The 14574-nt window shown below is 29.8% G+C and overlaps 1 protein-coding gene across 1 annotated transcript in view; it reads right to left on the bottom strand.

Moving 5' to 3' along the window:
• LOC108911675 (putative oxidoreductase GLYR1 homolog) overlaps positions 1-10598 on the bottom strand; it is a 54418-nt gene extending 43820 nt beyond the window's left edge. The window contains exons 1-6 of the mRNA XM_018716670.1: positions 10513-10598; positions 10400-10436; positions 10134-10225; positions 9947-10073; positions 4796-4912; positions 796-948 (exon numbers count right to left, since the gene is read on the bottom strand). Of these exons, the coding sequence (XP_018572186.1) occupies positions 796-948; positions 4796-4912; positions 9947-10073; positions 10134-10225; positions 10400-10436; positions 10513-10565 (579 nt within the window). The 5' untranslated portion in view covers positions 10566-10598. The remainder of the gene's footprint in view (positions 1-795; positions 949-4795; positions 4913-9946; positions 10074-10133; positions 10226-10399; positions 10437-10512) is intronic.
• Between the last annotated feature and the right edge of the window lie 3976 nt (positions 10599-14574).

Genomic DNA, 14574 nt, shown 5'->3' with positions numbered 1-14574 from the left:
TTCAGGGTTCATAGTTCAAAAGTAATAAAGAATTCCCTGACTTTTCCAGGTTTTCCCTGACTTATAAAAAAAAATCCAGGTCACTTGTAGTTCATTTTTACAAATTTTACATACTAATTGGTGTTATGCATTAAATTTTTTCTCGACTGCCCTCCATAATCTTTTTTATACCCTAAAAAACCTCTTATAAAGGTTTCAAAATCACAAATAGTTTTCTCTTTCAAGAACCCAGGGCCAGCTTTTAGAAAATTTCCAGTTGCAAACATCAAATTCCCTAACTTTCATGAATATTTTTAAAATTCCCTGACTATTCCCTGTTTTTTATGAAGAATAACAAATTCCCTGACTTTTCCCGGTTTTCCCGGCTGCTACGAACCCTGTAATAATGGTGAATTTTCCGCATATGGGATAATACAAACATTCCAAATTTAGTGATGTTACTTAAAAGTTATATTAACGGTTCTTTAGGTTCTAATTCTTAATTCACTTAGTCACATTGTCAGCTTGAAATAAATATAAAAAAAATTCGAGAAGATGAAAACAGTGGATTTTCAAAAAGTTAACGAACTTTTCAGTGTGCAATATTGAGTGATGTATTTTTTATTTGTCTGCTTTTTTTAATGTGAGATTTTTTTGGTTAGGCACAACTATTTTCATAAAAATAACCCTTGACTGATCCATTTTATTTTACTATTTTTTTTTACATTTTTGCACAGGTGGCAAAATACCCAAAAATATAAAGAAAAAAAAATAACTATGATTGTTGATTATGTAAGTGTAAAACAAAATACTTACAGGTGCATCAAGCACTGATGGAATATTAAGGATTTCGCTTCCCACTCCTCCGATGCCATTCTCTTCGCTCCTTGGAGACGATGCCCTAGGCCTCTTAGAGAACGAGTTTCTACTTCCAGCGCTAGACTCTGAATTTACCCTTTTGAGTGGTGTCTGAACATGAAACAAAAAATAAAAAGATTAATTTCTTTTAATTTGCCATTTATAACCCTATATACAGGGTGTTTCAGGATTATATGCAAAAATTTTAAATACGAATTGGGAATCGGAAAATAAGAAAAAAGTTCCTATGGATGTATGTCCGGAAACAATCGTTAAGGAGTTACAGCCGTTTAAAAATGGCAGTCAAAATCGAGTTTTAAATTTTTTTCTCAAATTTCCATCCATAGAAATAAAACAAGTAACAATGCCAAAATTAATTAATGTCAACGACAATCAGAATTGACAGCAGCCTACTATGCCATTAAGGAATTATGATATCTATTTAATGTGGAACACTGTTACAAATTTTATATTTTTACTCAAAAACTTATTTCACGATAAAAGTAAAAAAGACGAAAAAGTTTTTAAATTAATCTGTCTCGCCAAAAGATATATTGCAACAATTGAAATCTTAATGAGTCAAATGTTGTCATGAAAAATATATAGGGTGTTGTTGATTTCACCCTTTCCAAATAAGATTATTTTAACGAAAAAATACTGGCTAGATGGGCCTCGATCAGTATAACATCTGTACCAAAATTCAGGATTTTATCTGTTTTCAAATTTGACAAAAAAATTGAAAACTTGGTTTTGATAGGCATTTTTAAACGGCTGTAACTCCTTAACAAATCGTTTCCGGACATACGTCCATAGGAACTTTTTTTTCTTATTTTCCGATTCCCAATTCGTATATAAAATTTTTGCATATAATCCAGAAACACCCTGTATATTTTCATTTTAACAAAATTCTAAATTTGATGTGAATAGTGACAAAGTATTGCAATTGTTACAAAATTTCCTTCGATATGGGGAATTTTGATATTTATCAAAATTTTATTTAAGAGCGAAGAATATGTGTTCAGTTTTGAACAAAATTACATTCACTTGAAAATGATTAACTACTGTTCTACTGTTCTACTGCATTATGGCCGATTGAAAAAAGTTATGTTAGACTAGTGTGTGATTTATACAATAGCTAGAAAAAGACAAACCATTTTATTAATCTCCTTTCATTAAACTCTATATCATATGTAAAAGTATATGAAGGATTTTAATAATTTAATTGAAGAATTTTAACTTGATAAGACTGACGACTAACTTGCCAATTTTTTAAGGTCCACAAATGGACCCTTCTACTTTTTTGTACACTAGTTGAAAAATTTTAATTTTCTAAGGTGGTTAATATTATACAGTAGAATTATAAGCTATTAAGTTTAGACATTTTCTAGGTTCCCGTTACCAGTTTAATTCACAGAGCAAACAGTAGTTGCCAAGGCTGTTTAGGCCTAATTAAACAATTTGATGGAATCCTTCTAAAATTCCTGACTGGTTGCTAATAACTACCAGAACATACTATTACTTGTATAGACTTAGAATAAGATGCTATTGTACAAACAGACCAAGATCTTGAAATGAGTGACAAAAACGGGAGATAAAGAGTGCTAAGCTTGAGAGATTGTGGACTGACTTCAGATCAGATACATTAAACAAGAGGCTTTCCCAAAAAAGACGAGTTAAAATAGTTCTTTAATGTCTTACATATTTTTTGTTTGATGATTGAATACTAATGGGAAAAAGTGTCTCTAAAGGTTTAATATTAAAAAAGATGTTTTTAGATAGTTTTGTAACATATTTTTTAAAAAATATATTTTTTATTATTAGCTTTCGTGTTTATACTTTATCTTAAGCTGGCCATATCCCTGGTCGAGAAATAGTCAATTTTCTGGCGTTTTTAGGTACAGAAATCTTGAAAAGTAAAACGTGTAGAACAAAAGCAAGCACAAAAATAAAATCCTTGATGTCCTGTTTATTCATTGATACTATTTAAATTTACTCAAATAAAATAATAACTAAAAAAATGTGTTTGCTGTTATCCTAACCTCATATTTTAAGAATTATTTTCACGTACTTATAAGTAAACAATTTTATATGTAGGACTAAGCAAGTAAATGTTATAAAAATATTTACATGTGGAGTTATATATAAAAAAGTTAGTATTTTCGTAGATGTCAGTACCTAAAACCTTGATGGTTTGATAGATTTTTGCACCTGTTTATTCGTTTTACTGGGGCGTAATTAAAAGTGTTGTCAGTAATCATTTCGATTGTTTCCACAGCCATCAATAAGCAATTGAAAAGTTAAAAACGGCTGTAATTCTCCCTATTTTCAAAATAACAATACCAGATATTACATCGTTGGAAAGAATAAAAAAAGACATTTTAAAATAATAATAAAAATAAAACTTGAAAATGAAAGTATACATGAACAATTTGATCACACTGTCTTATTAACACTGCAAAAACCATTGACCGAATTCGGATTTTTTCCAAATATCTAGTCAGCCATGAGGTTTTTTCAAAAAATAAATGTAACATTTAAAAAGGATTATGAAAATTGCTTTCAAAACCGGTTAAATCCAAACAATTTTTGGAAAAATTTCCCCTAGATTTTTCAACATCTTTTTCAATTTACGTATTGTAATGAATGAATTTCTTATTATTTTATGGTAGAAAAATTTTTGTTGACAGATTATTGTGTACTAATTCATTTTATCCCGAGGTAAAAAATAACTCGATTTAGCCGCTTTTGGAAATAAACGACTCAGTTTAATATTTTGCATGTATCTTTGCTGATGAGTAACGAACTCATCTTTACTTAATTAAATAACAGTAACTTTAAACTATAAAACTGTATAGGTAGGTATTTTACAATAAAGATAAAACTTCTACATTAGAAACAATTGTGGATAGAGGATGATTTTTTTAATAATATTCCCCAAGCAACTTTTATAGGTTGTTCGATGAATGTCAAATTTGACATCCAAGGATGATAGAGCATGATCGATTTGATAAGAGCAGTTGCCAGATTATCATTTTGAATGGGTCTATTTAATATTAAGGCATTCAAAATTTTGCAATAAACATAATGTATTAGACCAAGACTGGTAAATAGTAATAAATGATATGGTAATGGTAATCCAACAAGCAAAAATATACAGGGTGTTCCTTTAAAAAAATACATTCTGATAAAATGATGACCTAAAATAATGAGATTGCTCTCATTAGATTAACAATGTCATTTTATCCTTAAGATGTCAAATTTGACTGCAATTAAATAATAAGTAGAGGGAATATGCCATTTAAAAAAACACCTTGTTTGCTGTATGAACATAAAAGAAAATAAATTTTTTGTACTAGTGATATATCGTCATTTAGGTCATGATTAGACTTTGGAAGATGTGTCTCTCAACAATTGGTTCTTGTCCCATCCCAATCTTCATTTTCGTTGTTTACTAAAAACGTCAATGTGTTTGTACACATTCAAAAACTACTTATTCTGAAGGTTATAAGGGCGTATGTATTTAAGGAAATGACCCTTTTAATAAAAAAACAATTGAAATTTTTGTCTTTTGTTATCGACTATTTCAATTTGATATGGTCCAATGTTTCAGATAAAGTTTTTGTAATACTCTATAATGCAGCTGAGTATATGTTAAAAACAGAAGGCAAACTCTACACTTCGTCATATAAGTATTTTCCATTTACATATTTTATTGACTTTTGTATTTAATGTCACTATTGAGTACATTTTATATTATTGTGGCATACATTAGTAAGCTGAGTCCAGATCTGTTAACAGCCCCAGATTCCTAACTTTATATATAATTTAGTAAATACTTACAAGTGCCAGGTTAGTTTCGTTACAATATAATAATTAATATTTAAGGAAGTATCATTTCTACTCTCACTTGGTCGCGAAATTAACCATACATATTATGTGAACATTGTACAAGACTTACCTTTTTTGGTTTCTTTGGTGTAGATGATATGAGTTTGTTGAATTTTTCATCGCTCTCATCTTTATCACTGCTGTTACCTTTTTCCGAGGGAAGAACAAGCTCATAGTTTGGATCCTTCTGAAATTTATAAGACAAACACTTAGATAGCTTATCGAATTCAGTGGTGGTAAATAGGTAACATCTTTCATCCTGCATGAAGCCAAAGGAGACTGGAGGGACTTAAACGCCTTCTAGAATAATATTGCCCCCTCTATTTATTGTGGAATGTGAAGCTATTGCAACAATTTTTAAAGAAATTTGACATAATTTATGAATTTTCAAAATTTTCGTTTCTTATAACATACTAAAGTGGCCCTAAAAATAATCTCAATGGAATATATCAGTTTGCTATTGAATTTTAAAAAAGTTATGAATATTAAAGTTTTAGGAAGGAATATTTCTTGCGATTTCAAAAGAAGTACATAATTAAAAAACAATAGAATATTTCAGAGATACACCTAGCATATTTTGTTTGAATGTTTTCTTAGAATGTGATGGACATTAGTTTGATATTAACATCTAATAGTAAAGCTTAACACCTTTTACATTGTTTGCTGCACATTTTTTTGCTATATTTTATTGCCAATTGGTAGAATGTGACTACCTCAACAATATTTTCAGTTCATTTGCTTGATCACCTCGTTTTCCAGACCTAGAACGCTATGCGATTTTTTCTTATGGGGCTCCCTAAAAATGTTGGTCTACAGAATACCAGTGACCAATTTAAAATGAATTGCAGAGCCACATTTCAAATAATGTAACGAAAAAACGCCAGATATGATACATAATTCTGTTCGAACAATAGTATAACGTGCTGAAGCATGTATTGCAGCAGATGATGGAAACTATTTAACTTGTTTTTTTTTTAAATCAAAAGTAGAGAAAGAATATATTGGTCTGATTTAAAAATCATACAATCAGTTTTTGATCACCTTATTTAGCTTAAAAGGATCCAGAATCCATGCCCGCGAATATTGTAACACTCTGTATATGTTAATTAATATATAACAAACTATCAACTTTTTGGAATGTTTGTCTTTGTTTCTGATACATGTCCAAAATTTTTTTTCATATTATAACTCAGAACCAACATTATGCCTCTAAAAAATTAAACCTAACATTAGTTTTTGAAATATTTGGAAAAAAACGAAATTTTGGAAATCTGTTTTTATTTCATTTCAGCCTTGTTTGAGGTGATATTGAAAAAAGAACATTTTCTCATGGCAACTTTTTGCCCTCTATTGAATGCCATGATCAATTTTTATATGTAACGTTTCGTCTTTCCAGGACCATCATCAACTTCATTTTTTTAAATATGGACCTGAACATTTTACATATTTTGCAAGGCTTCATGACCCCATAATACCGTATTGCCTCAGGCCGAACCAGATTCAGACGTTTTGTCTCAAAAAATTCATCTTCAATGTATTCGTTCCAAGTTTATCTAATTTTTTTTTAGATTTCTATGTTTATTGAATTGTACATTCTAAAATGTTTTTACTCTTCAGTTCATAATAGATTGTCAGGCTCATCTAGTGAAATCTTTTTTAAAGTGTTCAACACTATTCTCTGAATGCTGACATCAAAGCTGACAATCACTACCAAAGTATAGGACGCGGAATCTATCAAGAAATTACACACTAATAACAGTGCTAATTAGACAGCATCTCAAGGTGATTGTCTTAGTTAAATGTTTTATATTTTACAAATATTTCTTAATGATTTACCTCATTTGAAGACTATAAAGTCAATTCTTTAGAAAAATCAGATACTGGTGTCCCCAACTAAAGTGAGACCTGGTTCTAGATGATATTCATTATTTGCTTCAAGTCACCCATGTATTAGATGGCTAACTTTAATATCCTTGGATATTTAAAATCCTATATTTTGGTGTTCCAACAGGTTAGCTAATTGTATAAGTGCAAGAATAGCAGGAAGACAAAAAGATAATGTCTCTTGAAACATTACCTCTCTAAACTGACAATGTAACAAGCCGACCATAAACTGTTCAACCAGAAAAAGAGAAAGTTACCCTGAAACAATCCTGTCCTAATTGAAATGAACTGGATGACTTCAAACATACTCGAGATCGAAAAGAGTATTAATACAGGTATGAAGCGGATGATACAGAGAGCTTTGGTCCATGCCATACTCAAATGATATTCTGCTGGGAAGACATCTTTTTCAAGCAGACAATTACCCAATTAACAACTGCTGCTACATATAAGTGTTCTATGTATCGTTGGCAAATAAGTTATCGGGTGGTAATTTGGAAGGTCTCATAGGTCCTGAAGTTTTCTTTATAGACTTTTAAATGTTTCATAGTGCCAATCAAACTCTTAAGTTACATGTGGACGAAAAACAGTAAGTTCACGAATTTCATTGGTAAAGCAACCTTAATAAAAATATATCTAGTTTTTAATAGATTTCTTAAATTTTTGTTTGTACAAATTTATTTAATATATTTTTTTTGCATACTCAAATATAGGATTTTTAGGTATAAATTATCATGTAGTATCTTTTTTTTTCTGAAGATATATTTTTTTGTATTTTGATAATCTTTGGTATCAAGCATGTATCTATAAAAATGGGTGTATCTAAAGATGGGTCTTAAATTTTTTCAGACAGGTAAGCCCGCCTAGTCCACATAGTTCTTTTAGTGGTGACATTAATGGACATCCTCATAAGAAAAAGCATCGTCTGTGGAATTCTCATGGGTTAACCGATATACAGCCCAAAAAATAATAAAATCCCACTATCTAACTGGAAACATTTCATTGTTGAAAATGTTACGAATCATGCAGTTGTCTTCCTTATTAAAGGAGTACTAGCCATTTGCAACGGCAGATTGTAATATTTTAGTAATAGGCAGTCTACTGGAGAGTTATAATGTGGTCTACATTAAAATTGTTAGATATTCACAACAAGAGGGTCCATCTAATTGTTGACATTGACCACAATTTTGAGAAAAGTAAAATTAATAAGTTAAAATTTAATAATAGGCTAACCACAACCAGGGGGCAGCATAGTCAACAAATCTATGAAAATGTGCCTTAAAAAAAGGCAATTTGTTATTTAAACTTTTTTAATAGGGTAATAAAATTAATAATGATAAACACGTAATTTGTCAGATCTGAGGGTGTTGATGCCCCTTGTATATTGACGGTCTATAAACGTCAAAACTTTCTGGGCAAACAGCAGACCTCACTTTGACTTATTTCGTAACAAATAATATTATAAAATTAATGATTAAAAACATTATGGTGGCTTGTGAAATTAAAGTTATCATATTTTGATAATAAAGCGTGATCTGTACCGATTTATTTTGGGGAACGATTTCTAGGCCCACTAGACAATTTTTATGACGAAATGTTATTGGAGTTCGAATGTTATTAACATTTGTCCGCTACAAGATTTGGTTTGAAAAAGTAATGAAGACTAAGTGGTTGTCAACATAAATAAATATTTTGTTTCCTCTAAATGTAAAAAAAAAACATGTGTGCCAGTTCCTGTTAAACCAGAATGTGCTCGACAATTTAAATTATTTTGAAAATATTATATACAAGGTGTCCCATCCCATAAGCACATGATCAAAAAGTTACTGCAACAAATATTCTTTGGCTCAAAAGATGATCTGACCTAACCATTAAGAAAAAATGTCTGACTCCTCTGCTACTATCAAAATTCTTGAAAAAAGTTGTTTTTTTTTTTAATATCTGGAAAATATTACTATGGATTTTAATGAAACTTGCTGTGGACTGTGTTACACTCATGTTTTGCTGAAGCAATCGCGTCCATCCGCCTTGGGCAAGTGGTAAATTCTTAAATGCCTTGGTACACAAATTACCAGAACATTTTATTTGGTTGCTTGAATAAATAATTTTTTTTTTTATTGATGCATCAGTCCTTCGAGATTTTCGTGCTCTTGGTAAAATCTTGTAGCATTCATAGTTTTTACGCGAAAAAATGTTTTTTTTTGTTACAACTTGACAATTTTAGACTTATCACAGTAAATTTGCCTTTTTACAAGAAGCGACTTTCTCTAATAATAATTATGACAATTTTTTACCTAGGATATCAATATTGAAAGTAAAATGGTCACAATTTTAAAGCCCGTTGTGACGTGACGGATTGAATATTATTTTATTTCATTAGATTTATTTTTTGTTAACACGGAAAAAATGTAAAGACATACTTAGGAATGACATCATTCTCTTTATTGAAACTGGATGATAGTTACATAGATATGATAGATGATGATGGAACTACAAGACATGTTCGATATACCCGCCATTTTCTGCATCCTTCGATTGAAATTGAACCGAGCCCTCCACAACATTTCTGGATCATTCCCTATTACATCCACCCCGTCAAAAGTTTGACAATTCATTTATTATAAAATATCGCTTACTACGATAGTAGTGATTGTAGCGAGTAGTTGTTGTATTTGAGTAGCAATGATAATGACTGTCTTAAAATTGAAAAAATTTTTTTACGCAAAAACTATGAATGCTACATTTTACCAAGAGCACGAAAATCTTGAAAAAGGACCGATACATCAATAAAAAAGAAATGAATTGATTCCAGCGATCAAATAAAAGGTTCTAGTAATTCTTGTACCAAGACACTCAATAATTTACCACTAGCCCAAGGCGGATGGACGTGGTTGCTTCAGCAAAACATTAGTCTTCTTTATAAACAAATCCACAACAAGTTTCATTAGAATCCATCGTAACATTCTCCAGATATTACAGAAACCATAATTTTTATTCAAGAATTTTGACAGTCAATAGCAGAGGAGCCACACATTTCTTCTTAATGGAAGTTAGGTCAGATTGTCTTATTTTGAGCCAAAAATTGTTGTAGTACCTTTTTGATCATGTTCTTATGGGACATCGTGTATAACGCATTAGTAATCTGTCCTTTTATTCAATTACGCATTTCAGTTATCATAAACAGATATAATCATAATTATGGCAACATTTGCCAAATTATAGTACACTCCGCAACGACATAAAACTTCTATGGCTCGCATTCTGGTTCTGTGTCTAGTTACTAGCAATTTTTTATATTGTTTCAATTAGTGCTACTACAACAAATTAAATTACTTACCTCTAATTTTGCTATAAAATCCTCAATTTCTCCAACAGCTTTTTTGAAAAGTATTGTATTGTATGTCTTTAAAAATTCTTCCTTATAGTCATCATATGGTTTAATGTTATTCTCCTCTATCCAACCACTACAAAAAGAAAAGAGAATAAATTACTTGTGTTAAATTTAGCAAAGCTACTGCACTTACTAGTTATATGTTCCAAAGAAATAAACCCAGAAATGAGCACCTTTTTTAGAAGGCTTCTTAACATTGCGAGCATTGGGGCCAGGTTTCACGATCTACAGAAAACAAAAGATCGAAATAAGACGTTAAATTGGTCTAGTAACACACATCCAAACATAAACGAAATCAAAATAAACGTTTAGGTTAAGTTCACAAAAGTAAAATTGATGACGCGCGCGCAAGATGGGAGGGAATAACGGTTGGGTTGAAAGTCGGCGGCATATACTTACCCGAGCAGGCCAAGGTGAAAATCCTTTCATTTTCGCCCTGAAAAAAATGTAATACATTTTAAATATGTTGGAAATTATGCAAGGCAATTTTTAAAAATTTAATGGCTTCTTACCAAACTAAATCACCAATCTTTAACTCCCAACTCATAGTAACACCCTCACCCATTTAAGCTTTCTCTCAAACTGAAGTTTATTTTCATGATGCCGCGAGATATTTAGGTGGGGATATCGGACATGCGCAGGAGAAAGAAGACAACGATCCGAATAGATATAATCCCGAATAGTCAATAAATATAATTTAACTTTTACCGACTTGCATTAAAGAAAATTATCATTTGTGCTAGGTAAAAATTAACATAATGGTAATGTTATAAGCGTCTTACATAGTTTAAATGACTTTAATTCCACGTTCTGCTGCAATTATTTTGTTATTTTTTGAAGTCTATACTACCAGAAACTATTAAATCTGCTTACCAATAATATTACAGCATTGCAGTAGGTTCATATGTGTTTGTATAATTGAAATTTTAATGTATTTTGATCATATCTTTAGGTGTGTTTGGTTGCAAGGTTTAGAACGCACCGAACTAAAAGTTCATAAATAAAACCTCTATTAAAACGTAGAATTAAGTTCATTTGGTTTAAGAAGTGAAAAATATTACATCAAATGCTTAAGATTACATGATTAATCGAAATTCAAGTTTTACGGATCGTATTATTAATGTATTATTTAACTTTTAGTTCAAAATATTTTGAATTTGGTAAGAAAACAGCTTTTGATGGCTGTATTTTGTAATTCTTTCTCAAATTAACCACATTGTGTCTTTTGATCTACTCTAATGGTGTGTAGGTACAATTACTAACTCAATTATATTAGTTACAATGTTATTTTTAAATGAATACTGATATTTTTTCGTGTTATTACTATCATTGTGATTGGATTTTATTTTTTATCTATTGACAAAATGTATCCATCCAGATACTTTAAATAATGTATTCTTAGAGCATATACATGAAGGAAGCACGCTTACGGCGGTAGTGTAGACGACTGACAGAGAGAGAAAGAGATGGTTTGGGTACTATTGTTCTCTCTTGCGTGGGCATGTGATTGGCTGACGTAACTCCTTCTTCAACGATTAGAGAGAGAGGATCCAAACTATCACTCTTTCTCTCTACACTTTTTAACACGCGGTGATTTCTCCATGTAGTATATGCTCCACATACTTCTATCCTATCGATATCTATCTATCCTATCGATAGAAGTATGTGATATGCTCTAAGGATATTATCGATAACGTTTGAGCGTTGGTAGCTGTTACCAATAGCAACGAATGTTGTCAATTTTAATTTACTGTTTAAGAAAATGTCAGTGAATTTTTTTAAATTTAAAGTGTTTAAAATTTCATATAATTTAAATATATTCATAACTGAAAACAGCATTTCTGTACATTAAAAAGGAGATACACTATACCTACCATGTTAGAAATAAGGTAAATGAAAATTTAAATTAATAGTGACATGTTTGGTTTGCAATTATTGTTTGGGAGAAGGTATTTTTTTTATTTGTAATAAAACATGTAAATTTAAGTCAAACACATTATATTCTCATACTACTGATACATTTTGTTAGTGTACAATATATAAAACTTAAATAATTATAACGTTAAATTTTCAGTCAATACTTTGCACAATGTAATGGCCAAAATTGTATTTGAATTTACCTAACGTAAAACATCTAAAGGAAAATTATGATATGTTCCAGAAAAGGTCCGCCACCCATAAAAGAAAATTGAAAAATTTCAGAGCGCATTACAAGTAATGCGTTTCTATAAGCCATTAAAATCTCCTGTAGGTAACAAGGAACAATTTTTAAACATTAAATAAAATAAATAGAGTAAATATACAATGAACACAGTAGTATCATTTAGTTCTATACACTTACTATAACAAGTTGCATTTATTAAAAGTTAATAGATACAAAACACACAACAATTATTATTGGCATTCATTATATTTACAAATTGTAACATCGATATATATTTTAAATCCACGGAAATGTTGAAAAAAGAAAAGCGAGCCGATGGCTTAAATTAAAACCTAATAGTTTCAGAAAACACACCACCAAAGTTTGTTTATGGTTTAACCAAAACTTGTAAAGGATTGGGGTTCTGTGATTTTAAAGATAGCAGTTAGAAATTTTCTATAAGAAATTTCTGTTCATTTAAAGTGACACAAAAAAGAGGATTAACCCTGCTGTATAGTCATATATTGCAGTTAAATATAAATTTTTATCTTGCAAAATTATTGATAATACAAATGTTGAACCTGATATTAAATAATGTCTCCAATTTTTATCCTTTGGAATATATGTGAATTTAAAACAATATTTTTTTAGTACAATTAATACTGACTACACTGTAATAAAAAGAGAATTATGTGGATTACCCTGTGCAGGTGACATTTTAAAGTTTGACTTTCTCAAAAAAATTATTAGAATATATAATTAAATGTTTAATATTCTAGTAAGTTTTCTGATGAATTTCATTTGTAAGTTTCATTCTGCGACTAGAGTTCATACATTTTACGGTATTTGATATATTAAAAGAATGCAATAATTTTTTTTTGATTTTGCAAAAGCATATTTTCTTTTAAACTTTTTAAACTTAATCGTTTTAAGTAAAATTGTAGTTATTATCAAAATAAATCTCAATATTTTTGACCTCTAGTGCATCTTACTATGTATTTATAACTTATGTTCCTTAAACACCATTTTTGTTATATAAATAATAATATAAATAAATATAAATATTTTGTTTATATATACACATAAATTAGGGGACTAAGTACTGCCCTTTCTTTATTTTTTCCTGCAACTTTTTACCCCTAGAAAATCGTTTTAACAAAAAAAAAAAATTTCCCGATTTTATTATGTTTATCTCATAACGGTTATTATACCGTTACATCATTTTTATTTGATCAAAGCTTATTTTAATGTAAAATGTGGGCCACCTGCCTCGTATTTTTTTTTAAATTGATATTTCCAAGGATATTTATTTTCATATAAAAAGAAGAAAGGGTAACACTCGATCCTTGCACTATGTTAACATATGTATACTGCATTTTCAATAAAAAAATTAACTGTGAAGATTTATCACAATCAATATAGATTCCCGTATTTAAAAAAATGTATGACACCTGCTGTCTTTTTTACTGATATATACCACAAATTACTAGCTACTATAAATTTAATGACTTATTTTATTCCCTTTCGGGAATACAAAGGGAAAATACCACTTCAAATATGTATATATATATTTGGCTAATGAAAACTTGTGTATGGTAGAGAGCAACTTGGCAAGTCATAAAAGTAATTATATAGGCCGTGTTCTTTTATTCATCATTTCGATGTGATGGATTCCGTAGAGCCAATACGAGATTAGAATTTTTTAAACGGATCAATCGTAATACACGATAGAACTCATCACATTAAAACGAGGAATAAAAGAACACGGCCATATATATTTGTAGAATCATTATAGTTATACTGTGATAAAAAATTATTTCTTATTTATATCAAGTGAATACATAATAATCATAATATACTAAATATGTCACACATATAAAGAGGCATGGAATTTTACTCTTAAATTAAAACTATCTGCAACAAGAAATGTTTAATAAAATATCTGGTAAAATTGTAATATATTAAAAAGTGGATTACGTTTCCTTAAATATTTTAGTATTATTATTAAAAATTATGTAAAAATGATGTTTTTCAATTCACTATTGCTCTACACCAAATATTTGACAGGAAATGTACGCCTTTCTTAGCGCTGAAGGTGTTCCAATATGAACGGCTGCCCCGAGACAAGTGATCTAGGATTTTTATATAATTTGAAATCTAATTTAAACGAAATGCACACCCGATTGGCAAATACCCTAAATCACGTGACTCAAATAATGTAGAATAGTCTTCTGAATGTAGCCGTTGATATAAAAATAAATATGAATTTAAACAACTTCAACTGAATGACAAATAATTATTTGCAACCTAAAGAATGCAGCTATTAAAATTGAATGTCAAATATTAAATTTCAGAAAAAAATAACGTTCAATTCAACGTAAATTCACGTTATTTGATGATAATTTCAGTAATTCTTCGATACCCGAAGTAA

This window comes from Anoplophora glabripennis, unplaced genomic scaffold (genome assembly GCF_000390285.2).
Source record: "Anoplophora glabripennis isolate ALB-LARVAE unplaced genomic scaffold, Agla_2.0 scaffold6, whole genome shotgun sequence".
Classification (NCBI taxonomy): Eukaryota; Metazoa; Arthropoda; class Insecta; order Coleoptera; family Cerambycidae; genus Anoplophora; species Anoplophora glabripennis.
The sequence above is the reverse complement of the archived record's forward strand: the minus strand, read 5'-3'. Positions and strand labels throughout refer to the sequence as shown.